At 57.2% G+C, this 23,035-nt stretch overlaps 1 protein-coding gene across 20 annotated transcripts in view; it reads left to right on the top strand.

Annotated features, from left to right (window-relative positions):
* The window catches only part of Plec (plectin), a 65,458-nt gene extending 49,103 nt beyond the window's left edge, over positions 1-16,355 (top strand). For all 20 annotated transcript variants that reach the window (XM_029547991.1, XM_021217276.2, XM_029547992.1 and 17 more), the window contains 13 exons: positions 629-781; positions 878-1,032; positions 1,124-1,250; positions 1,354-1,537; positions 1,623-1,780; positions 1,900-2,078; positions 3,235-3,373; positions 3,461-3,817; positions 3,890-3,973; positions 4,170-4,274; positions 4,357-4,455; positions 5,450-8,830; positions 8,964-16,355. In XM_029547991.1, coding sequence (XP_029403851.1) covers positions 629-781; positions 878-1,032; positions 1,124-1,250; positions 1,354-1,537; positions 1,623-1,780; positions 1,900-2,078; positions 3,235-3,373; positions 3,461-3,817; positions 3,890-3,973; positions 4,170-4,274; positions 4,357-4,455; positions 5,450-8,830; positions 8,964-15,179 — 11,337 coding nt within the window. In that variant the 3' untranslated portion in view covers positions 15,180-16,355. The remainder of the gene's footprint in view (positions 1-628; positions 782-877; positions 1,033-1,123; positions 1,251-1,353; positions 1,538-1,622; positions 1,781-1,899; positions 2,079-3,234; positions 3,374-3,460; positions 3,818-3,889; positions 3,974-4,169; positions 4,275-4,356; positions 4,456-5,449; positions 8,831-8,963) is intronic.
* The last annotated feature ends 6,680 nt before the right edge of the window (positions 16,356-23,035 follow it).

Here is a 23,035-nt window from a genome sequence, read left to right as displayed (position 1 = left end):
ATAGGCACTGACTTTATGGCCTGATGATTGGAGCGGGCGGAGCTGTGGGGCTGTGAAGGGCAGCTGGATGTGCCCCATGTATGTTGGGGCGTGGCTGGGGGTTATCCACAACAGTGTCAGCACTCTAGGTAGGGAGGCAGAGAGGCAGAGGGGAGAGGAGGAAGCTGAGTGTATGATCTGCAAAGACTGGGCCTCAGCTACCACACTGACAGGAGAGGGTGGGGGTGGGGCATGGGAGGGGCAGGTGCTCCAGCATGGCTCTTGGTGGGAGTGGTTCTCTTTCCTCTCCTTTCGGGTTTGATGGGAGAGGAGAATGACCTTCTATAGGGGAGGGAGCAGGGGCTGGGGTGTAAAGTAGGCCTAGCCCCTTCTTTAGAAGATGTGAGGAGTGGCCTAAGGTGGGATGGGGTACCCGGTCTTCTTGGGAGGAGCGAAATCAATGGAATGAACTTGTGGAGGCTGGTCCCCTTGTGTACCTGCAACTGCCTTTAAGTGCCCTTGCTCCTAGCATTAGAAGCCTCTCCAGACAGGGCTCTCGCTGGCTGGGTGGGGGCCTACTATTTTCTGGGCCAGGTATCTCTGCATTGGGAGCTAGCAGGGTTGACCCCGAGCCTCCCCTCCCCCACAGGACGAGAAGGAGCAACTGAATGAGTACAAGGGGCACCTCTCAGGCCTGGCCAAGCGGGCCAAAGCTATTGTGCAGTTGAAGCCACGCAACCCTGCCCACCCGGTGCGGGGCCACGTGCCCCTGCTAGCTGTGTGTGACTACAAGCAGGTGGAGGTAAGGGCTGAGCCAGGCCGGGCCCAAGCCAGATGGGCTGGGTGGACCAGAGCATAGGTTGGCCGACTGCATTGTTCATTCCTCTGACTATCCCAGGTGACGGTGCACAAAGGTGACCAATGCCAGCTGCTGGGTCCTGCCCAGCCGTCCCATTGGAAGGTGCTCAGTGGCCCCAGCAGTGAGGCCGCTGTGCCTTCTGTGTGCTTTCTCGTGCCGCCGCCCAACCAGGAGGCCCAGGAAGCTGTCGCTAGGTGGGTAACCTGGGGGTTCACAGCTGGAGGGAGTTTGTGGAGAGAGAAGAGGGCTCTAGACAGAATCGCTGAACATGTCCTTGTCTGCCAGACTGGAGGCCCAGCATCAGGCCCTGGTCACACTGTGGCACCAGCTTCACGTGGACATGAAGAGTCTTCTGGCGTGGCAGAGCCTCAGACGTGACATACAGCTCATCCAGTCCTGGTCCCTAGTCACGGTAGGACTGCGCACTGGCCAAGGGCCCTGGGAAAGATGGGAGACAGTGTCTTGAAGACACCACCTAGCCTGACCCCAGCCTCAATGACATGTGCCACTTCCAGTTCCGCACACTGAAGCCCGAGGAGCAGCGGCAAGCTCTGCGCAACCTGGAATTGCACTACCAGGCCTTCCTTCGAGACAGCCAGGATGCCGGTGGCTTTGGGCCTGAGGACCGGCTAGTGGCAGAGCGCGAGTATGGATCCTGCAGCCACCACTACCAGCAGCTGCTACAAAGCCTGGAGCAAGGTATGGGGTGGGCAAGGCCCTGTGGGGGTGACAGGTAGGCAGGCTATGTTTAGGCTACTTCCCATTAATCTGGTCACTTCCCCAGGCGAGCAGGAGGAGTCCCGCTGTCAGCGATGCATCTCGGAGCTCAAGGATATCCGGCTGCAGCTGGAGGCCTGTGAGACTCGGACTGTGCACCGTCTGCGGCTGCCGCTGGACAAGGACCCCGCACGGGAATGCGCCCAGCGCATCGCTGAGCAACAGGCAGGTGTAGCCCTCACTCACTCTTCACCCCTCCTACCCATCCCGACCACTCTTGTCCTCAGGGGAGGCCGACTGTCAGGCCCTGCCAGTCACTGTGCCCCTACCTGGTCTCTCTACAGAAAGCGCAGGCTGAGGTGGAGGGGCTGGGCAAGGGAGTTGCCCGGCTGTCTGCTGAGGCTGGGAAAGTTCTAGCCTTGCCAGAGCCGTCACCTGCTGCACCCACTCTGCGCTCAGAGTTGGAACTGACCCTGGGCAAGCTGGAACAGGTCCGAAGCCTGTCTGCCATCTACCTGGAGAAGTGAGTGTCTCTCTGCACATCCCAGAGTCCAGTGGGGGCTCTTCTGGTGAGGGCAGGGATTCCAGACATGTTCTGAGCAGAGTGGAAAGGTGACGGTGGGGGTATAAAGTGGCATTGGGGGGCTGTTGAATGGTGGTGGGTGGCCGGTGGGCTTGGACCGACGTGACAGCATTGGTGGTAAGAAATGCTCGGAGCCTGATGCATTGTGAAGATCATAGCCATAGGTCTTCCTGTTAGTGGGAAGTGAAGTGGGGGGTAAGGGACATTGGGGCTGCTTAGCAAATGCCAAGACCGGAAGTCACAGACTTGGCACCATCCAGGGGCCTGCCCAGTGAAGAGGGAGGGAGGGAAGGGTCAGAGCAGAGGTTCTTCCTGGTTGTGAGTGGAAGGGAGCATGGATGAGGAGGAGGGGGGGAGGGAGGGATGCCATGAGGTGTGGCCAGACCAGTGGCTTCAGGAGGAAGGACCAACGAAGGACATCCATGAGTCTGAGAGACAGACGGGCTTCTTGGTGAAGAGAAATGGAGACCTAAGAGGAGCGATGGATGCTGGAGTGTGCTTGAGGCATTCAAGGGACAGGGCAGCGAGACACTCCCCAGACCTCCTGACCTCAACCTCCTAGGCTCCTTCCGTGCTTGAGCTCTTGAGCCCAGTCCCTGTGCCTGTCCTCCTGTACCTAGCTGCAGTGTCTGCGCATTGCGTTGTGTTTCTTTCAGTGTATTTGGATTCAGAGGCACAGTAGGTACATTCAGAGGGCCTGACTTTCAGAAGCCTGGTGCCCACAGCGTTGACCTCCAGCATTTATTGCTCTCTGTGTTACATAGTGTGTCCGGCCTTTATTAACAAATGCTGATAAAGTGCTGGAGAGGAACAGGAACGTGTCTGTCAGGCACATGGTCCCCTCTCTACTTCCTGTTTGCTCAGCCAGTCTTGAGCTGGAAGGTTGAGAACTACACTGCAGGTGGTGTCACCTGCTCCAGGACTCTAGAGTCTGTAGCTCTTGCCTGGAGCATCCTCCCTCTGGGCCTTCCAGCTTAAGTGACCATCTGCTCTGGCCAGGAAGAGTTCGGCCATGGCAGGCGGCACCTAGTGCTCCTTCACTTGAGGGTGTGTTCTCTGAGCCTGCGTCCTCTGAGCTTTGCTCTCCCCTACCTAGACTCAAGACCATCAGCTTGGTGATTCGCAGCACCCAGGGGGCTGAGGAGGTGCTTAAAACCCATGAGGAACAGCTGAAGGAGGCCCAGGCTGTGCCTGCCACTCTCCAAGAGCTTGAAGCCACCAAGGCCTCGCTAAAGGTACCTTTCAGGGGCTTGTGCTTCACTGGGAACAGGCTCAGTAGGGGGTCCGTGTTGAAATGACACCCACCATGCCTTGCCCAACAGAAGCTGCGGGCCCAGGCCGAAGCACAGCAGCCAGTATTCAACACCCTAAGAGATGAGTTGCGGGGGGCACAGGAGGTTGGTGAGCGGCTACAGCAGCGGCATGGCGAGCGGGATGTGGAAGTTGAGCGCTGGCGAGAACGTGTCACTCAGTTGCTGGAGCGCTGGCAGGCTGTTTTAGCCCAGACTGATGTGCGGCAGCGTGAGCTCGAGCAGCTGGGCCGCCAGCTTCGCTACTACCGTGAGAGCGCGGATCCGCTGAGCTCCTGGCTGCAGGATGCCAAGAGGCGGCAAGAACAGATCCAGGCTGTGCCAATAGCCAACTGTCAGGCTGCGCGAGAACAGCTGCGCCAGGAGAAGGTAGGCCCAGGAGAGGCTTGGCCTGCGCGAGGGCGCAGCCTGTAGCTCCATGCTAACCCCTTCCTCCCTCAGGCCCTGCTGGAGGAGATTGAGCGTCATGGTGAGAAGGTTGAGGAGTGCCAGAAGTTTGCTAAGCAGTACATCAATGCAATCAAGGTGAGGTCTCCCAGCTGGCAGCTCTAAAACTCAAAATGGGGGCCACGCCTGCTGGTTGAGCAGGCATTGGACTCTTGCGAGACCATCCCCAGCCTGGACTGTACCAAAGAGGGCCTGTGAGGCAGCCTGGGCAGTGGGGTTGGGCCCAGGCAACCAGAGTCTAGAGCGGGTAGCTGACCACAGTGTGTGTCTACAGGACTATGAGCTTCAGCTGATCACCTACAAGGCTCAGCTTGAACCCGTGGCCTCCCCTGCCAAGAAGCCCAAGGTTCAGTCTGGATCGGAGAGCGTCATCCAGGAGGTAGGATGGAGGTGGGCCCAGCCTCCGCTGAGCGACCTCATGGGGGCTCGTGGGCACTGGCTGACTTACTCCTTCCCCCCAGTATGTAGATCTGCGCACGCGCTACAGTGAGCTGACTACACTCACGAGCCAGTACATCAAGTTCATCAGTGAGACCCTGCGCCGCATGGAAGAGGAAGAGGTAGCCTGGGGCCGTGGGGGGGGGGTAGGGTTGAGGGGTGGGATTGGAGGTCAGGGTCGGGGGCCCTCTTTCTTGATTTCAAATGTAGCCCATGGCAACCTGGCTGAGACCACTTCATTCCCTGCCCTATGCCTGGTGCTGTCCAGTGCCGCACACCAGCATGGCTGCCCAGATTGCCCGCCCTTGTGGCCTTCCTTGACCTGGCACAGCTCTGCTCTCCGCCTGGTGGCTAGTGCGCCCTTTCCTATTGGCGAGTGTCCCTACACGCATCCTTCTGGCTCTGACGTGTGCTTCTTTTCTTGGGGATTCTGTGTTGGTGTCACTGGGTCGCTTGTCCTAGGAAGAGTTGGTGTATGACGTTCTAGGGTTTGGAGAGGGGTATCTCAGAGTAACTTGGCCAGGCGCGGTGTCATCTGTCTAGTTCCCTACCTTCCAGGTGGCCTTGGTGGCCAGCCTACAGCGCTCCCTCCTCTTTGCACCTCTGCCAGCTTGAGAGGTCTTCTGAGCTGGTTCTGGTCTGCACGGCTGTTCCTACTTTGACTGCTTCACCTTGCCTCCACCCCACTGGGCTTTGGGAATGGCCCTCCGTTCCCTCTGAGGGGAGAGTCCTTGTGGGAACGAGGCCTGCTAGGGTGGTAGAATTCAGGCAGGACTGTGGTGGGTGTGGTTTGCCGGCCCTGCGAGCCTCCTGCTTTGCTCTTTCTCTCTCCCTGTCCGTCTGTCTCCGTCGTCTCTCTGCGGGAAGAGGGGAGGACGCCTGGGCCTCCTTCCCCAGGCTGGTGAGCATGGTGGGGCTGCTCTGCTCGCTGCTCGAGTGTCCTGGGTGGGTGCACGCTGTCTCTTTGGCTGGGTTGGAATCTCTGTTCTCCCTGCTCCCCCAAATCGCATCGTCCAAGTGAACTGTGGTGGTACCTTCCGTGTCATGTGAGCACCTGGCACCCTCCCCACGCTCACACTGACTCTGGTTCTCTCCCCCTCTCTGCTGCCGCAACAGCGGCTGGCTGAGCAACAGCGGGCAGAGGAGCGGGAGCGACTGGCCGAGGTGGAGGCCGCGCTGGAGAAGCAGCGGCAGCTAGCTGAGGCACATGCCCAGGCTAAGGCCCAGGCAGAGCTGGAAGCACAAGAACTGCAGCGGCGGATGCTGGAGGAGGTGGCGCGGCGTGAGGAGGCGGCGGTGGACGCCCAGCAGCAGAAGCGCAGCATCCAAGAGGAGTTGCAGCATCTGCGGCAGAGCTCAGAGGCAGAGATCCAGGCCAAGGCCCAGCAGGTGGAGGCTGCAGAACGCAGCCGGATGCGCATCGAGGAAGAGATCCGAGTAGTACGTCTGCAGCTGGAGACAACTGAGCGGCAGCGTGGAGGGGCAGAGGGCGAGCTGCAGGCTCTGCGCGCTCGGGCTGAGGAGGCAGAAGCCCAGAAGCGGCAGGCTCAGGAGGAAGCTGAACGCTTGAGAAGGCAGGTGCAGGATGAGAGCCAGCGCAAACGGCAGGCAGAGGCAGAGCTGGCCCTGCGTGTGAAGGCTGAAGCCGAGGCAGCTCGAGAGAAGCAGCGGGCCCTGCAGGCCCTGGATGAGCTGAGACTGCAGGCCGAGGAGGCCGAGCGGCGGCTGCGCCAAGCTGAGGCAGAGCGGGCACGCCAAGTGCAGGTGGCCCTGGAGACGGCACAGCGCAGTGCAGAAGTGGAGCTGCAGAGCAAGCGGGCATCCTTTGCAGAGAAGACCGCACAGTTGGAGCGCACGCTGCAGGAGGAGCATGTGACAGTGACCCAGCTGCGGGAGGAGGCCGAGCGACGGGCACAGCAGCAAGCCGAGGCTGAGCGAGCCCGCGAGGAAGCCGAGCGGGAGCTGGAGCGCTGGCAGCTGAAGGCCAATGAAGCACTGCGGCTGCGGCTGCAGGCAGAAGAGGTGGCGCAGCAAAAGAGCCTGGCACAGGCCGATGCCGAGAAGCAGAAGGAAGAGGCCGAGCGGGAAGCACGGCGGCGGGGCAAGGCAGAGGAGCAGGCTGTGCGGCAGCGAGAGCTGGCGGAGCAGGAGCTGGAGAAGCAGCGGCAGCTGGCAGAGGGCACCGCACAGCAGCGCCTGGCTGCGGAGCAGGAGCTGATCCGCCTGCGGGCCGAGACGGAGCAAGGTGAGCAGCAGCGGCAGCTGCTGGAGGAAGAGCTGGCCCGGCTACAGCACGAGGCCACTGCAGCGACGCAGAAGCGCCAGGAGCTAGAGGCTGAATTGGCCAAGGTCCGCGCAGAGATGGAGGTTCTGCTGGCCAGCAAGGCGCGAGCCGAGGAAGAGTCTCGCTCTACCAGCGAAAAGTCTAAGCAGAGGCTCGAGGCCGAGGCGGGCCGCTTTCGGGAACTGGCCGAGGAGGCTGCCCGGCTGCGGGCTCTGGCCGAGGAGGCCAAGAGGCAGAGGCAGCTGGCAGAGGAAGATGCCTCCCGCCAGCGGGCCGAGGCAGAGCGGGTGCTTACTGAGAAGTTGGCTGCCATCAGTGAGGCCACACGGCTCAAGACGGAGGCAGAGATTGCACTCAAAGAGAAGGAGGCGGAGAATGAGCGCCTGAGGCGCCTGGCAGAAGACGAGGCCTTCCAGCGTCGTCGTCTGGAGGAGCAGGCGGCACTGCACAAGGCTGACATCGAGGAGCGCCTGGCCCAGCTGCGCAAGGCATCAGAGAGCGAGCTGGAGCGGCAGAAGGGCTTGGTGGAGGACACCCTGCGACAGCGGCGGCAGGTGGAGGAGGAGATCATGGCGCTGAAGGCGAGCTTTGAGAAAGCTGCCGCGGGCAAGGCAGAGCTGGAGCTGGAGCTCGGGCGCATTCGCAGCAACGCGGAGGACACGATGCGCAGCAAGGAGCAGGCGGAACTGGAGGCAGCCCGGCAGCGGCAGTTGGCGGCCGAGGAGGAGCAGAGGCGCAGGGAGGCCGAGGAGCGCGTGCAGAAGAGCCTGGCCGCGGAGGAGGAAGCCGCTAGGCAGCGCAAGGTGGCACTGGAGGAGGTTGAGCGGCTCAAGGCCAAGGTCGAAGAAGCACGGCGCCTGCAAGAGCGGGCCGAGCAGGAGTCGGCCAGGCAGCTGCAGCTGGCCCAGGAGGCCGCCCAGAAGCGGCTGCAGGCGGAGGAGAAGGCGCACGCCTTTGTGGTGCAGCAGCGAGAGGAGGAGCTGCAGCAGACGCTTCAGCAAGAGCAGAACATGCTGGATCGGCTGCGGAGCGAGGCAGAGGCAGCGAGGCGAGCCGCCGAGGAGGCGGAGGAGGCCCGGGAACAGGCGGAGCGCGAGGCAGCGCAGTCTCGGAAACAAGTGGAAGAGGCTGAGCGGCTGAAACAGTCAGCAGAGGAGCAGGCTCAGGCCCAGGCTCAGGCGCAGGCGGCCGCAGAGAAGCTGCGCAAGGAAGCTGAGCAGGAGGCAGCGCGTCGGGCCCAGGCAGAGCAGGCAGCGCTGAAACAGAAGCAGGCAGCCGACGCGGAGATGGAGAAGCATAAGAAGTTTGCAGAGCAGACACTCCGGCAGAAGGCCCAGGTAGAGCAGGAGCTGACCACACTAAGGCTGCAGCTAGAGGAGACTGACCACCAGAAGAGCATCCTGGATGAGGAGCTGCAGCGACTAAAGGCCGAGGTCACAGAGGCGGCCCGGCAGCGCAGCCAGGTAGAGGAGGAGCTCTTCTCCGTCCGTGTGCAGATGGAGGAGCTGGGCAAGCTCAAGGCTCGCATTGAAGCTGAAAACCGGGCCCTCATCCTTCGTGACAAGGACAACACACAGCGCTTCCTGGAGGAGGAGGCCGAGAAGATGAAGCAAGTGGCCGAGGAAGCGGCACGGTTGAGTGTGGCCGCCCAGGAGGCAGCACGGCTGAGGCAGCTAGCGGAGGAGGACCTGGCGCAGCAGCGGGCCCTGGCAGAGAAGATGCTGAAGGAGAAGATGCAGGCGGTACAGGAAGCCACGAGGCTCAAGGCTGAGGCTGAGCTGCTGCAGCAGCAGAAGGAGCTTGCCCAGGAGCAGGCCCGGCGGTTGCAGGAGGATAAGGAGCAAATGGCTCAGCAGTTGGTAGAGGAGACGCAGGGTTTCCAGAGGACTCTGGAGGCCGAGCGGCAGCGGCAGCTGGAGATGAGCGCGGAGGCAGAGCGCCTCAAGCTGCGCATGGCTGAGATGAGCCGGGCTCAGGCCCGTGCAGAGGAGGACGCCCAGCGCTTCCGGAAGCAGGCTGAAGAGATCGGCGAGAAGCTGCACCGCACTGAACTTGCTACACAGGAGAAGGTGACGTTGGTGCAGACGCTCGAGATCCAGCGACAGCAGAGTGACCACGATGCCGAGCGTCTGAGGGAGGCCATTGCGGAGCTGGAGCGTGAGAAGGAGAAGCTCAAGCAGGAGGCGAAGTTACTGCAGCTCAAGTCAGAGGAGGTACCGCCCTCCCTCCTCACAGGCAGAAGGGTGGCCTGGGGGGCGGGGAGGGGCTAGGCTACCCCTAGGCAGTGGGGACTCACCCTGGTCTCCTTCCTCCCCGAGAGCTGACCCCTTTTGCCATCCCTAACAGATGCAGACTGTGCAGCAGGAGCAGATACTGCAGGAGACCCAGGCCCTGCAGAAGAGCTTCCTCTCCGAGAAGGATAGCCTGCTGCAGCGGGAACGCTTCATCGAGCAGGAGAAGGCCAAGCTGGAGCAGCTCTTCCAGGACGAGGTGGCTAAAGCAAAGCAGCTGCGTGAGGAACAGCAGCGGCAGCAGCGGCAGATGGAACAGGAAAAGCAGGAGCTGATGGCCAGCATGGAGGAGGCCAGGAGACGGCAGCGTGAGGCCGAGGAGGGCGTGAGGCGCAAGCAAGAGGAACTGCAGCATCTGGAGCAGCAGCGGCAGCTGCAGGAGAAGCTCCTGGCAGAGGAGAACCAGCGGCTGCGAGAGCGGCTGCAACGCCTGGAGGAAGAGCACCGTGCTGCCTTGGCGCACTCTGAGATCGCCACCATCCAGGCCGCTGCCACGAAGGCACTGCCCAACGGCCGGGATGCGCCCGATGGCCCGTCCGTGGAGGCTGAACCCGAGTACACCTTTGAGGGACTACGTCAGAAGGTGCCTGCTCAGCAGTTACAGGAAGCAGGCATCCTGAGCCAGGAGGAACTGCAGCGTTTGGCCCAGGGTCACACCACGGTGGCTGAGCTCACGCAGCGGGAAGATGTGTACCGGTACCTGAAGGGCCGCAGCAGCATTGCAGGACTGCTGCTGAAGCCCACCAATGAGAAACTGAGTGTCTACACAGCCCTACAGCGGCAGCTGCTCAGCCCCGGAACAGCTCTGATCTTGCTGGAGGCCCAGGCAGCCTCGGGCTTCCTGCTGGATCCTGTGCGGAATCGGCGGCTGACAGTCAATGAGGCTGTGAAAGAGGGTGTTGTGGGTCCTGAGCTGCACCACAAACTGCTGTCAGCTGAGCGTGCCGTCACTGGCTACAAGGACCCCTATACAGGGGAACAGATCTCTCTCTTCCAGGCCATGAAGAAGGACCTCATTGTCAGGGACCATGGTGTCCGCCTGCTGGAGGCCCAGATCGCCACGGGAGGCATCATTGACCCCGTGCACAGCCATCGTGTGCCTGTGGATGTGGCCTACAAACGTGGCTACTTCGATGAAGAGATGAACCGCATCTTATCTGACCCAAGCGATGACACCAAGGGCTTCTTTGACCCCAACACGCACGAGAACCTCACTTACCTGCAACTGCTGGAGCGCTGTGTGGAGGACCCTGAGACCGGCCTGCGCCTCCTGCCTCTCACAGACAAGGCTGCCAAGGGTGGCGAGCTGGTGTACACCGATACGGAGGCCCGTGACGTCTTCGAAAAGGCCACTGTGTCTGCACCATTTGGCAAGTTCCAGGGCAAGAACGTGACCATCTGGGAGATCATCAACTCAGAGTACTTCACGGCAGAACAGCGACGGGACCTGCTTCGGCAGTTCCGCACCGGCCGCATCACGGTGGAGAAGATCATCAAGATTGTCATCACGGTGGTGGAGGAACACGAGCGGAAGGGGCAGCTCTGCTTTGAGGGCCTCCGTGCCCTCGTGCCCGCCGCAGAGCTGCTGGACAGTGGGGTCATCAGCCATGAACTCTACCAGCAGCTGCAGCGGGGTGAGCGTTCTGTGCGGGAAGTGGCAGAGGCGGACAGTGTGAGGCAGGCCCTGCGGGGTACCAATGTCATCGCCGGTGTGTGGCTGGAAGAAGCAGGGCAGAAGCTGAGCATCTATGAGGCCCTGAAGAAAGACTTGCTGCAGCCAGAGGTGGCTGTGGCCTTGCTGGAGGCCCAGGCTGGCACTGGGCATATCATCGACCCTGCCACTAGTGCCAGGCTGACTGTGGACGAGGCGGTACGCGCTGGCCTGGTGGGGCCTGAGTTGCATGAGAAGCTGCTGTCAGCTGAGAAGGCTGTGACAGGTTACAGGGATCCCTACTCAGGACAGAGTGTCTCACTATTCCAGGCCCTGAAGAAGGGTCTCATCCCCCGAGAACAGGGCCTGCGCCTGCTGGATGCCCAGTTATCCACTGGTGGCATTGTAGACCCCAGCAAAAGCCACCGTGTGCCCCTGGATGTTGCCTATGCCCGGGGCTACCTGGACAAAGAGACTAACAGGGCTCTGACGTCACCCAGAGATGATGCCAGAGTCTACCGTGACCCCAGCTCCCGGGAGCCAGTCACCTACAGCCAGCTCCAACAGCGGTGCCGGTCTGACCAGCTGACCGGGTTGAGCCTACTTCCACTCTCAGAGAAGGCTGTCCGGGCCCGGCAGGAGGAGGTCTACTCTGAGCTCCAGGCCCGGGAGACACTGGAACAGGCCAAGGTTGAGGTGCCTGTGGGCAGCTTTAAGGGCAGGACAATGACCGTGTGGGAGCTCATCAGCTCTGAATACTTTACTGAGGAGCAGCGTCAGGAGTTGCTACGGCAGTTCCGCACAGGCAAGGTCACCGTGGAGAAGATCATCAAGATTGTCATCACCATCGTGGAGGAGGTGGAGACTCGGCGGCAGGAGAGACTGTCCTTTAGTGGCCTCCGTGCCCCTGTGCCGGCCAGTGAGCTCCTGGACGCCAAGATCCTCAGCAGAGCTCAATTTGACCAGCTCAAGGATGGCAAGACATCAGTCAAAGAGCTGTCCGAGGTGGGCTCCGTGCGGACACTGCTGCAGGGCAGTGGCTGCCTGGCCGGCATCTATCTGGAGGACTCGAAGGAGAAAGTAACCATCTATGAGGCCATGCGCCGGGGCCTCCTCAGACCCAGCACAGCCACACTCCTGCTGGAGGCCCAGGCAGCCACTGGTTTCCTAGTGGACCCTGTGCGGAACCAACGTCTGTACGTCCATGAGGCTGTCAAGGCAGGAGTAGTGGGCCCTGAACTCCATGAGAAGCTGCTGTCGGCTGAGAAGGCTGTCACTGGCTACAAGGATCCTTACTCGGGCAACACCATCTCGCTGTTCCAGGCCATGAAGAAGGGCCTGGTCCTCAGGGACCATGCCATCCGCCTGCTGGAGGCCCAGGTCGCCACGGGTGGCATCATTGACCCTGTGCACAGCCACCGCCTGCCCGTGGATGTGGCCTACCAGCGTGGCTACTTCGATGAGGAGATGAACCGTGTGCTGGCAGATCCAAGCGATGACACCAAGGGCTTCTTCGACCCCAACACCCATGAGAACCTCACTTACCTGCAGCTGCTGGAGCGCTGTGTGGAGGACCCTGAGACGGGCCTGCGCCTCCTGCCCCTCAAAGGGGCAGAGAAGACCGAGGTGGTAGAAACCACACAGGTGTATACTGAGGAGGAGACTCGGAGGGCCTTCGAAGAGACGCAGATTGACATCCCGGGTGGTGGCAGCCACGGTGGCTCCTCCATGTCTCTGTGGGAGGTGATGCAGTCAGACATGATCCCGGAGGATCAGCGCACCCGGCTCATGGCTGACTTTCAGGCTGGGAGAGTAACCAAGGAGCGCATGATCATCATCATCATCGAGATCATCGAGAAGACAGAGATCATCCGCCAGCAGAACCTGGCCTCCTATGACTACGTGCGCCGCCGTCTCACCGCTGAAGACCTGTACGAGGCCCGGATCATCTCCCTTGAGACCTACAACCTCTTCCGGGAAGGCACCAAGACCCTCCGTGAGGTGCTGGAGATGGAATCTGCCTGGCGCTACCTTTACGGCACAGGAGCGGTAGCCGGCGTCTACCTGCCTGGCTCCAGGCAGACGCTAACCATCTACCAGGCCCTTAAGAAGGGGCTGCTGAATGCCGAGGTGGCCCGCTTATTGCTGGAAGCACAGGCAGCCACGGGCTTCCTGCTGGACCCAGTGAAGGGGGAGCGGCTGACCGTGGATGAGGCTGTGCGGAAGGGTCTCGTAGGCCCCGAGCTGCATGACCGCCTCCTCTCTGCCGAGCGAGCTGTAACTGGTTACCGAGACCCCTACACGGAACAGACCATCTCACTCTTCCAGGCCATGAAGAAGGAGCTGATTCCCGCTGAGGAGGCGCTGAGGCTGCTGGATGCGCAGCTAGCCACAGGAGGCATTGTGGACCCGCGCCTGGGTTTCCACCTCCCTCTGGAGGTGGCTTACCAACGTGGCTACCTCAATAAGGACACACACGACCAGTTGTCGGAGCCCAGTGAGGTGCGCAGCTACGTGGACCCCTCCACGGATGAGCGGCTCAGCTACACCCAGCTGCTCAAGCGTTGCCGCCGCGATGACAACAGCGGCCAGATGCTGCTGCCACTCTCTGATGCCCGCAAGCTGACCTTCCGCGGTCTCCGCAAGCAGATCACTGTGGAGGAGCTGGTGCGCTCTCAAGTCATGGACGAGGCCACAGCGCTGCAGCTGCAAGAAGGCCTGACCTCCATCGAGGAGGTCACTAAGAACCTGCAGAAGTTCCTTGAGGGTACCAGCTGCATTGCCGGAGTCTTTGTTGATGCCACCAAGGAACGGCTCTCGGTGTACCAGGCCATGAAGAAGGGCATCATCCGCCCCGGGACAGCCTTCGAGCTCCTGGAAGCACAGGCAGCCACCGGCTATGTCATTGACCCCATCAAGGGACTCAAGCTGACCGTGGAAGAGGCCGTTCGTATGGGTATTGTGGGTCCCGAGTTCAAGGACAAGCTGCTGTCAGCTGAGCGTGCCGTCACTGGCTACAAGGACCCCTACTCTGGGAAACTCATCTCCCTCTTCCAGGCCATGAAGAAGGGCCTGATCCTGAAGGACCATGGCATTCGTCTGCTGGAGGCTCAGATAGCCACTGGGGGCATCATTGACCCTGAGGAGAGCCACCGTCTGCCTGTGGAAGTGGCCTATAAGCGTGGCCTCTTTGATGAGGAGATGAACGAGATCTTGACTGACCCCTCAGATGACACCAAGGGTTTCTTTGACCCCAACACAGAGGAGAACCTCACTTACCTGCAGCTGATGGAGCGCTGCATCACTGACCCTCAGACGGGCCTGTGTCTCCTGCCCCTGAAGGAGAAGAAGCGGGAGCGGAAGACATCCTCCAAGTCCTCGGTGCGCAAGCGCCGCGTGGTGATTGTGGACCCTGAGACGGGCAAGGAGATGTCCGTGTACGAGGCCTACCGCAAGGGCCTCATTGACCACCAGACGTACCTGGAGTTGTCGGAGCAGGAGTGTGAGTGGGAAGAAATCACCATCTCCTCCTCAGACGGTGTTGTCAAGTCTATGATCATTGACCGCCGCTCTGGCCGCCAATATGACATCGACGACGCCATCACCAAGAACCTCATTGACCGCTCGGCACTGGACCAGTACCGCGCCGGTACGCTCTCGATCACTGAGTTTGCCGACATGCTCTCGGGCAATGCCGGCGGCTTCCGCTCCCGCTCCTCCTCTGTGGGCTCGTCTTCCTCCTACCCCATCAGTTCTGCCGGCCCCAGGACCCAGCTGGCCTCCTGGTCTGACCCTACTGAAGAGACTGGCCCCGTGGCCGGCATCCTAGACACAGAGACTCTGGAGAAGGTGTCCATCACTGAGGCCATGCACCGCAACCTGGTTGACAATATCACCGGCCAGCGGCTGCTGGAGGCACAAGCCTGCACCGGGGGCATCATTGACCCCAGCACTGGTGAGCGCTTCCCGGTCACTGAGGCTGTCAACAAGGGCCTGGTGGACAAGATCATGGTAGACCGTATCAATCTGGCCCAGAAAGCCTTCTGTGGGTTTGAGGACCCACGCACCAAGACCAAGATGTCTGCTGCCCAGGCCCTGAAGAAGGGCTGGCTGTACTACGAGGCAGGCCAGCGTTTCCTGGAGGTGCAGTACCTGACAGGTGGTCTGATTGAGCCTGACACGCCCGGCCGTGTGTCTCTCGATGAAGCCCTGCAACGCGGCACTGTGGATGCCCGCACAGCCCAGAAGCTGCGTGACGTCAGTGCTTACTCCAAGTACCTCACGTGCCCCAAGACCAAGCTCAAGATCTCCTACAAGGACGCTCTGGACCGTAGCATGGTGGAGGAGGGCACGGGGCTGAGGCTGCTGGAGGCTGCGGCACAGTCCAGCAAGGGCTACTACAGCCCATACAGTGTCAGTGGCTCTGGCTCCACCGCCGGCTCACGCACTGGTTCACGCACCGGCTCCAGGGCCGGCTCCCGCCGTGGCAGCTTTGATGCCACTGGCTCTGGCTTCTCCATGACCTTTTCTTCTTCGTCCTACTCTTCCTCAGGCTATGGCCGCCGCTATGCCTCAGGGCCTTCAGCCTCTCTTGGAGGCCCTGAGTCTGCAGTGGCCTGATCCCCCTCAGCCTGCATCCTGCCTTCCCGCTCTGCATGTGGCCGGGCTCCCTGTGGAGGCGCTGGGGTCTTCTTATTATTATTCTTTTTTTTTTCTTTTTAACATTTAAAGGTGTCTTCCTCCCAAGTGGTGCCTAAAATCTAACCAAAAAGACCAGACTAACACATTAATATATATATGCGATGTCCAGACAACCTGTGTCTTGGGGAACAGGGCTGGCCCAGGCCCAGTGACCACTTCACTCTCCTGGGGCCTCCCTAAATCCTTTCTACCTGCCACTCACCACAGCCAGGTGCCTTGGAGAATCCAGAGCTGGGCATTCAGCCTACACCACTCCTGTCTCTCCTGGGAGGAGTCTGTCTGGGAAAGGCCCCCAGGCCTCTAAGCCTACCCCACTGGATGTCTACCTGCTGGTCCTAACTGCTGAGGGGAACTGGGGACAATCCTGTGAGCGGACAGCTCTTGAGGCCTCTGTCCTGAGCCAGCTGCTTCTCCCCAGTCTATCTCTGAATGTCTTGTACATTCAGTGGGTTTTGCTGGTCAAGGGAAGATCCCAGGCCAACCGTCTCTTCCAGCCTGCCCAGAGAAGCCCCTTCCCCATGGGAAGATAAGGCCTGGTCCTGGCCCCAGCCTCCCGCCTGGCTCCTGCAGCTGCCATTGGAGCTATGCTTTGTAGCTCAACACCCCATACTTATTCCCCTGAGGCCTGAGCCTCTGCTTCAGCCTTCCAGCCTCAGCTCCCCTTGTAAGTGCCTTCTGTGCCCTTGTACCCAGGGTAGGAGATGGACATTCTGGCTGGGTGGGGCTGGAGGGTTCTGTAGATCTGAGACTTCTCCTGCTCCAGAGGCCCAGGGACTCTTCAAGCCTGTGGAACCCCTCTCTGGGTGCTGCTGCCCACCTCACTCCCAGGGAGCCCTGGCCCCTCCATGGCCCAGAGACACGGGCTGGCCCATCTGTGCTAATAGAAGTACTCGGCCAGTGACACTCTCCCTTCCTTCCTGTCCAGCCAGTCCCGGGCCTTGGTGGCTCCTCCCCTGCCTCCACCCTCTGAGTGAGCTTTGCATGTTCCACTAACCTTGAGCTGGTGGCAGGTGGAGATGCCAGGCAGAACACTAACCTGACCATGGGCGGGGCCCTGCGGCGTCCGCCCCTCAATAAAAGCAATTCCAACCTTCACCTGGGTCTTGCCTGGTGCTCTGGTCCTACATCATCTGTGTATCGGCGGGGGGGTAGAAGCTGTGGTTCCCGGCTCCGGGCCCTGGCTCGCCAGACGGGTCCTGGCCAGAGTAGATACATGAGGCTTTGCGAAGATGTTAGGCCAAGGCTGAGCATCACAACCAGGAAAACCCAAGGGGTGGCTAGAGAGCTACCAGGCAGAGAAGGCAGAGTGGAGAAGGGAGCAGGCTGCACTGAGTTGGGCTTGCTGTGCCCAGCCTCTCACCTGTCACTTGGCACATCCCTATGACAGCCACGGGGTTGGGACTTCTCTGAAGTGAGTGCCCACACACTCCCTGGCGGGTGGGGCGAGGGGAGGGTGGGTTGATTCTGATTGGTTAAGGGCAGCTATTTTAGGAAGGTGGCTTGAGTCCTGGCTGCTGCCGGGACCAGCACCACCCACCTCCAGTGTGGTCTGTCTTACATCTCCGGCCCACTTTCTTTTCAAGTGAAGGTCAGTAGGTCCTGGACTTAAGCTGTGTGGACTCTCAGTGGCTGCAGATTTTCAAAAGACCTGTGAGACGTAACAACCCACTACAACCCCTGGCTCTGAGCACATCACTGACTTGCTCGTTTGCCTGTGGGGTACAGACCTTGATCAGCCTACACCTGTTGGGCTCTTCTCTCCCCACTTCGGGTGAATGATTAGGGCCACCCTTGCCAGGTGTCAGCGGCCTTACCTGCAGGGTTGACAAGAATGCCTTTCTCAGCATACGCTGCCTTGGCAAGAATGGCCTGCCTAGCACAGCAGTCCACATTTAAGGAAGCCCCTTAGGGCTGAAGTGCCGACTGCTAGTTGCAGAAACAGCCACTGTAACCATCTGTTTATGGCCCCAAGGTCCAGGCCCCTTTGACCTGGGTCTCTTTGGACTTTACCACCCTTCCCACTGTGTGCTGCCATGCTTCAAAATTGTCACTGTATTGCTATGGGTGGATGGCAGGACGTGCAGTCTCCACACGCCTCCACATGTGGGTCTTACCATCTGTGGGTCCGTAGGCATCCCTGCTCAAGTCCCCTCCTTGGACTATGTTTCCAAGATTACAGCCAGCCCCACCTGTTGCAGGCCAGATCCCCAGAGGTGGAGCTTGAAGAGGCAATTTAGGTGCCTGTGACTGGAGGAGGCATCTTGGGAGGGATGAGATGGAGGTGTGGGGCAAGGAGCTGATGAGAATGTGGCCTCTGCTGGACCCGGGGGTTCTTGGTCTGTCCTATTCAGAGATGGAGTCTGAGCCGACATCCCTGCCTCAGCCAGCCAGCAGCCACACACAAGCTAATGCTAGGGGGACACATGTAGCTAGCTAGCTCCCAGGCGTCTCCGGATGTAGCTGCACAAGGCCGAGTCTGGGAGGAGGGAAGGTGTGACCAGTAAACAGCCAAGGGTGGACAGGAGGACACGCCCTTCCCCGGTGGGATTCAGGTGGGCCATCCACAGCTCTTTCCTTTTTTGAGTGTGGATTGTGTTGTGTGATGTATGCTGGTGAGCGTGTGGTAGCCTGGCATCCGGTGCCTCCTTTCTCTCCCCATCACGTTTGTAAAGCAAGTACTCTTACCCACACGTGCCCTTGGTGACAGTGACAGTTGGGAGTGTAGCCGTGTGCCCGCCTGGGTATCCTAAGCACCTGCTGAGAAAAATGTCATCTACCTGAAATCTTAAAAGAGGAAGTCCTTGGGAAGAGTAACCAAGAGGGACTTCCCTGTCTGACAACCCCCCCCCCAAAAAAAAGAAAAGCTGTCCCCTTGGAAAGCCTTAGGTTTTAATAAGCCCAAGCCCTTCCTTGTGACTATCAAGGACCTGTTAAAAAAATCCAAGGTTAAGGTGCATTCCCCACCCAGGACGGGAGTCAGACCACCCACTGGCTGCCAGGCTTGGTTAGGGAGCTGGAACACGATGTTCAGAGAGGTTAAGTCCACATGGTCACGTCCTGGCTTTGGGGCGGTACCCAGCATAAATCTTCATCCTGTGATCTGGGGGGTGGGGTCTTGCTCCATCCCGACCAAGGCTTCACAGGCTTCTCCCCTAAAACCCAGACTTTCTAGTACAATCCCACAATCCAAGATTAATCGCACACATGAAAGCGTGCATGGCAAACAAGCTGGGAAAGCAGAAATAGAACCCGAGGGTTTCAGATACCAGGATTATTCGGTAAATAATAGGGCCTGGGGAGATGCCTCAGCAGATTAAGAGTGGCCCCCACAGAGATCTGAATGCCTCAGTGTGCATCTCTAATCAGGGCACTCCTACAGTGAGATCCGAGGTGAAGACGTGAGTCAGCCAGAAGCTGGAAGGCTGGCTAGTTGCTAACACATATCACAGCTACAGACAGACACGAAAGAGGTTCTGCCATGAAACATAGCAGAGAGAGTGAACTTACTCTCTAGACGCTGCCTCTGACCTTCATACGCAGTAACACACACACACACACACACACACACACACACACACACACACGTGTACATATAATCCTGCCTAGCCGCCTATCAACCTGGACTTAATTTCCTGGCCACTGCTCCAGGAGAATCCAGCTTTTTCTCCAAATGGGTCCTCTTACCTAATGCAGGGTGTCCAGTCTGTCAACACTAACGCCCTCCCCTCCTCCATGGCTACTCTTGCCCTAGGCCGTTCGTCCCATGGATTAGGTGGCTCCTGGCATGGTAGGATTAGTGTCACATAGACAATGGAGATGTTACAGTAAATAACATAAGCACACCAGGTATTTGTAGCACACATCTGTAAGGTCAATACCTGGGAAGTAGAGGCAGAAAGACCAGGAGCTCACGATCAAACTTGCGTACACAGTGAGTTTGAGGTCAGCCTGAGCTTCAGGATTCTTGTTTTAGTGACTGGAGAAGAGACCACCAGAAAACACAGAGAAGATCTGCTTTCTAAAACCAAGTACTAGGGGCTCAGAGGGTAAGAGCACTTCCTAGAGAAGCAAGTGGATCTGAGTTCAAATCCCTAGTGCCCATGTTAAAGTCCCTGGGTGTGCCAACCTAGCACTGCGAGGCAGAGGCAGGCGGGTCAGCCAGATGAGTGGGTACACACCACCCACACATATGTATAGAGAAGTAAACTAATTTTTTTTTTTTTGTATTTAAATGCAATGCCTCCAGGAAGGTAGACCAAGCCCAAAGCAATAAAACCACAAAAGGAAATAAACACAACACACCTAAGTAGAAGGCTTCCACACCCTTCTACTGGGGAACAGAGAAGTGTATCGCTTTAATCCCAGCAGCAGTCAGGCCCTGGATCTCTAAACTGGAAACTAGCCTGATCTACATAGAGAGTTCCTCAGAACGAGAGATTATATTTACCTAATATTTTAGATATTTATCTAAAATAAACAAATAATAAAAATAAATCAGAAGGGACGAAAGCGTTCTTACTTAAAAGTTTTAAATTCTCCCATTCCTTACATGTCAATTGCAGTTTCTTCTCCTTCCTCTCCTCCCAGCAGCCCCCCCCCCACTTCTGCCCCTCTCCCCCAGATCCACTCTTCCTGTGTTTCCCCTTTGGGGCGGGAGAGGGGGAAGAGCAGGCCTCCCAGGGACATCCATTGATCATGGCATAACAAGTTACAAAAGACTAGACACAAACCCTTCTATCAAGGTTGGACAAGGCAAGCCAACAGGAGTAAAAGAGTCCCGGAGTCCTGTATTGGCTGGTTTTGTGTGTCAACTTGACACATGCCAGAGTGATCACAGAGAAAGGAGCCTCCCTTGAGGAAATGCCTCCATGAGATCCAGCTGTAAGGCATTTTCTCAATTAGTGATCAAGGGTGGGAGGGCCCAGCCCATTGTGGGTGGTGCCGTCCCTGGGCTGGTGGTCCTAGGTTCTAGAAGAAAGCAAGCTGAGCAAACCAAGGGGGAGCAAGCCAGTAAGGAGCACCCCTGGCCTCTGCATCAGCTCCTGCCTCCAAGTTCCTGCCCTGTGTGAGTTCCTGTCCTGACTTCCCTTGGTGATGAATAGCAGTATGGAAGTGTAAGCTGAATAAACCCTTTCCTCCCCAACTTGCTTCTTGGTCATGATGTTTGTGCAGGAATAGAAACCCTGACAAAGACAGGTCCCAACTGTAGGATCAGAGACAACCCCCATTCCCACCGTTGGGAGAGTTCCATAAGAAAGCTAAGGCACACAACCATAAAGCAAACACAGAGGACCTAGCTCAGACCATACAGGGTCCATGTTCGTTGCTTCAGTCTCTGTGAGTCCCTATGAGCTTTGTGGTTAACTCTGTGAGCCATGCTCTAGCGGTGTCCTCAACTCCTCTGCCTCCTAAAATTCTTCTTCCCCTTCTGCGGGGTTCCCCTGGCTCTGCCTGATATTCGGCTGTGGGTCTCTGCATCTGCTCCTATCAGTTGATGAATGATACCTCTTTGATGACAATTGGGCTAGGTTGATCAATAACTATGGGAATCATTTTATTATTATTATTATTGCCAGTCATGTTTAGTTGTATCTTGGGGTCTCTGGGTTGTCTTGCCTGATTCCTGGCTATCCAGACAGTGTCAGGCGTGGGCTCCTGGGATGTTGAGGACTTTAATGTTTACTGTGGATTCTTGTTCCGTGTTTATAGTGACCATAGATTATACTTCCTGGAGGCATGTCTAACCCTTACTAAGCCATATCAGAGTCTAAGCTATAAAGTAAGTTTCAGCAACCTTGAAAGATTCAGGCCACGAAAGAATGCTGTCTTAGTGCTGGGCACATGGATGGCTCAGTAATTAAATTGCTGTGCAAGCATGAGAACCCAAGTTCAGATCCTCAGAACAAATGTAAATACCAGATTGCTGTAATTCTAACCTTGGCAGGTGGAGAAAGGAGATCCAGGGGCAAGCTGGTTAGCAAGATTAGCCATATTGGTGAACTTTGGCATTGATTTAGAAGTGCTATTCTGATGTATATGGTGGAAGAGAAATGGAGAATAGTTCAGATGTCAACTTCACGCATGTACACACACACAGAAAAAGAAAATGTCATCGGACACATTGGAATTAAATTAGAAACGAACAGCCAGGTACAGAGGCACCTTCCTTTAATGCCAGCACTTTGGCAGAGGCAGGCAGATCTCTGAGTTCTGAGGCTAACTTAGTCTACATAGTGAGTTCCAGGCCAGTCAGAGCTACATAGTGAGACCCTATCTCAAAAACATCAATTGTCAGGCGTAGTGTTTCATGCCTTTAATCTAGTACTTGGAAAGCAGAGGCAGAGGGAGGTGGCTCTGTGTGAATTCTAAACCAGTCTGGTCTACATAGTGAGTTCCAGGAGAGCCAGGGCTATGTAGAGAGACCCTGTCTCTCGAAAGCAAAATGAAGATAGATTTTATATATATGTTAAATAGAGATGAATAGAAAATATCTGGAAAATCTTCAAGTGTTTTAGAAACTAAATAACTTGTTTCTGCGTAATTCTGGGCCAAAGAAGAAATCAAAAGGGAGACTGACAAGTATTTCAGATTGAATTAAAATAAAAACAAATCAAAGTTAGAGCAGTGCTTAAACAGTAATGTTTAAATAAATTAATAAAAGTAATAAAAATATATAATAAAATCAATGAAGAAAGAGCTGGGGATGTATGGCCACAGCCTCACAAACAATGCGGAAGGAGAGAGCTAACCTCTAAATGTTCTCTTCAGGCTGCCACATGCAAGCCACAGCACGTGTACTGGCTGGTTTCGTGTGTCAACTTGACACAGGCTGGAGTTATCGCAGAGAAAGGAGCTTCAGTTGAGGAAATGCCTCCGTGAGATCCAGCTGTGGGGCATTTTCTCAATTAATGATCAAGTGGGGAGGGCCTCTTGTGGGTGGTGCCATCCCTGGGCTGATAGTCTTGGGTTCTATAAGAAAGCAGGTTGAGCAAGCCAGGGGAAGCAAGCCAGTAAGTAACATCCCTCCATGGCCTCTGCATCAGCTCCTGCTTCCTGACCTGATTGAGTTCCAGTCCTGACTTCCTTTGGTGATGAACAGCAATGTGGAAGTGTAAGCTGAATAAACCCTTTCCTCCCCAAAATGCTTCTTGGTCATGATGTTTGTGCAGGAATAGAAACCCTGACTAAGACATCACATGTACATACTTGCACACACATACACAATTACATATTTATATCTTTTTAAAAGGTATAGCATTCAAATTTATCTTTCAGTTCCGGGCAGATTTGGCAAAATCCTTGAGATTTTTGTTGGATTTCTCTTTAAAGGAAGGAGAGCGGTTAGAGTTTAAATCTTAAAGCTAATTTTAAAGTTAACATGGGAATAGAGATTAAGAACAGCCAAAACAACCTTGAAGAAGAAAATAAATGTAGAGGCCTTAGGCCATGAGCTGAAGAGTCAGCGTCAATCTGCGGTAGTGGAGACAGGGAGGTGGGTGCTCGCTCTAACATAAGGTGGATGGTGACAGACTATGCATCACATTCGTTTGGCTCTGAATGAGGGTATACAGTATTGATGGTGATCATTTCAGCAAACAGGCTGAGGGGACTGGATATGTATATGCAAAAGAAAGAAAGAAAAGGAAAGAAAGAGAGAGAGAGAAAGAAAGAAAGAAAGAAAGAAAGAAAGAGAGAGAGAGAGAGAAAAAGAGAGAGAAAGAAAGAAAGAAAGAGAGAGAAAGAAAGAGAGAAAGAGAGAGAGAGAGAGAGAGAGA

The sequence above is a fragment of the Mus pahari genome, chromosome 17 (assembly GCF_900095145.1).
Source record: "Mus pahari chromosome 17, PAHARI_EIJ_v1.1, whole genome shotgun sequence".
NCBI classification, from domain to species: Eukaryota; Metazoa; Chordata; class Mammalia; order Rodentia; family Muridae; genus Mus; species Mus pahari.
Note: the sequence above shows the minus strand (reverse complement) of the source record. Positions and strands in the feature narration are given on the sequence as shown.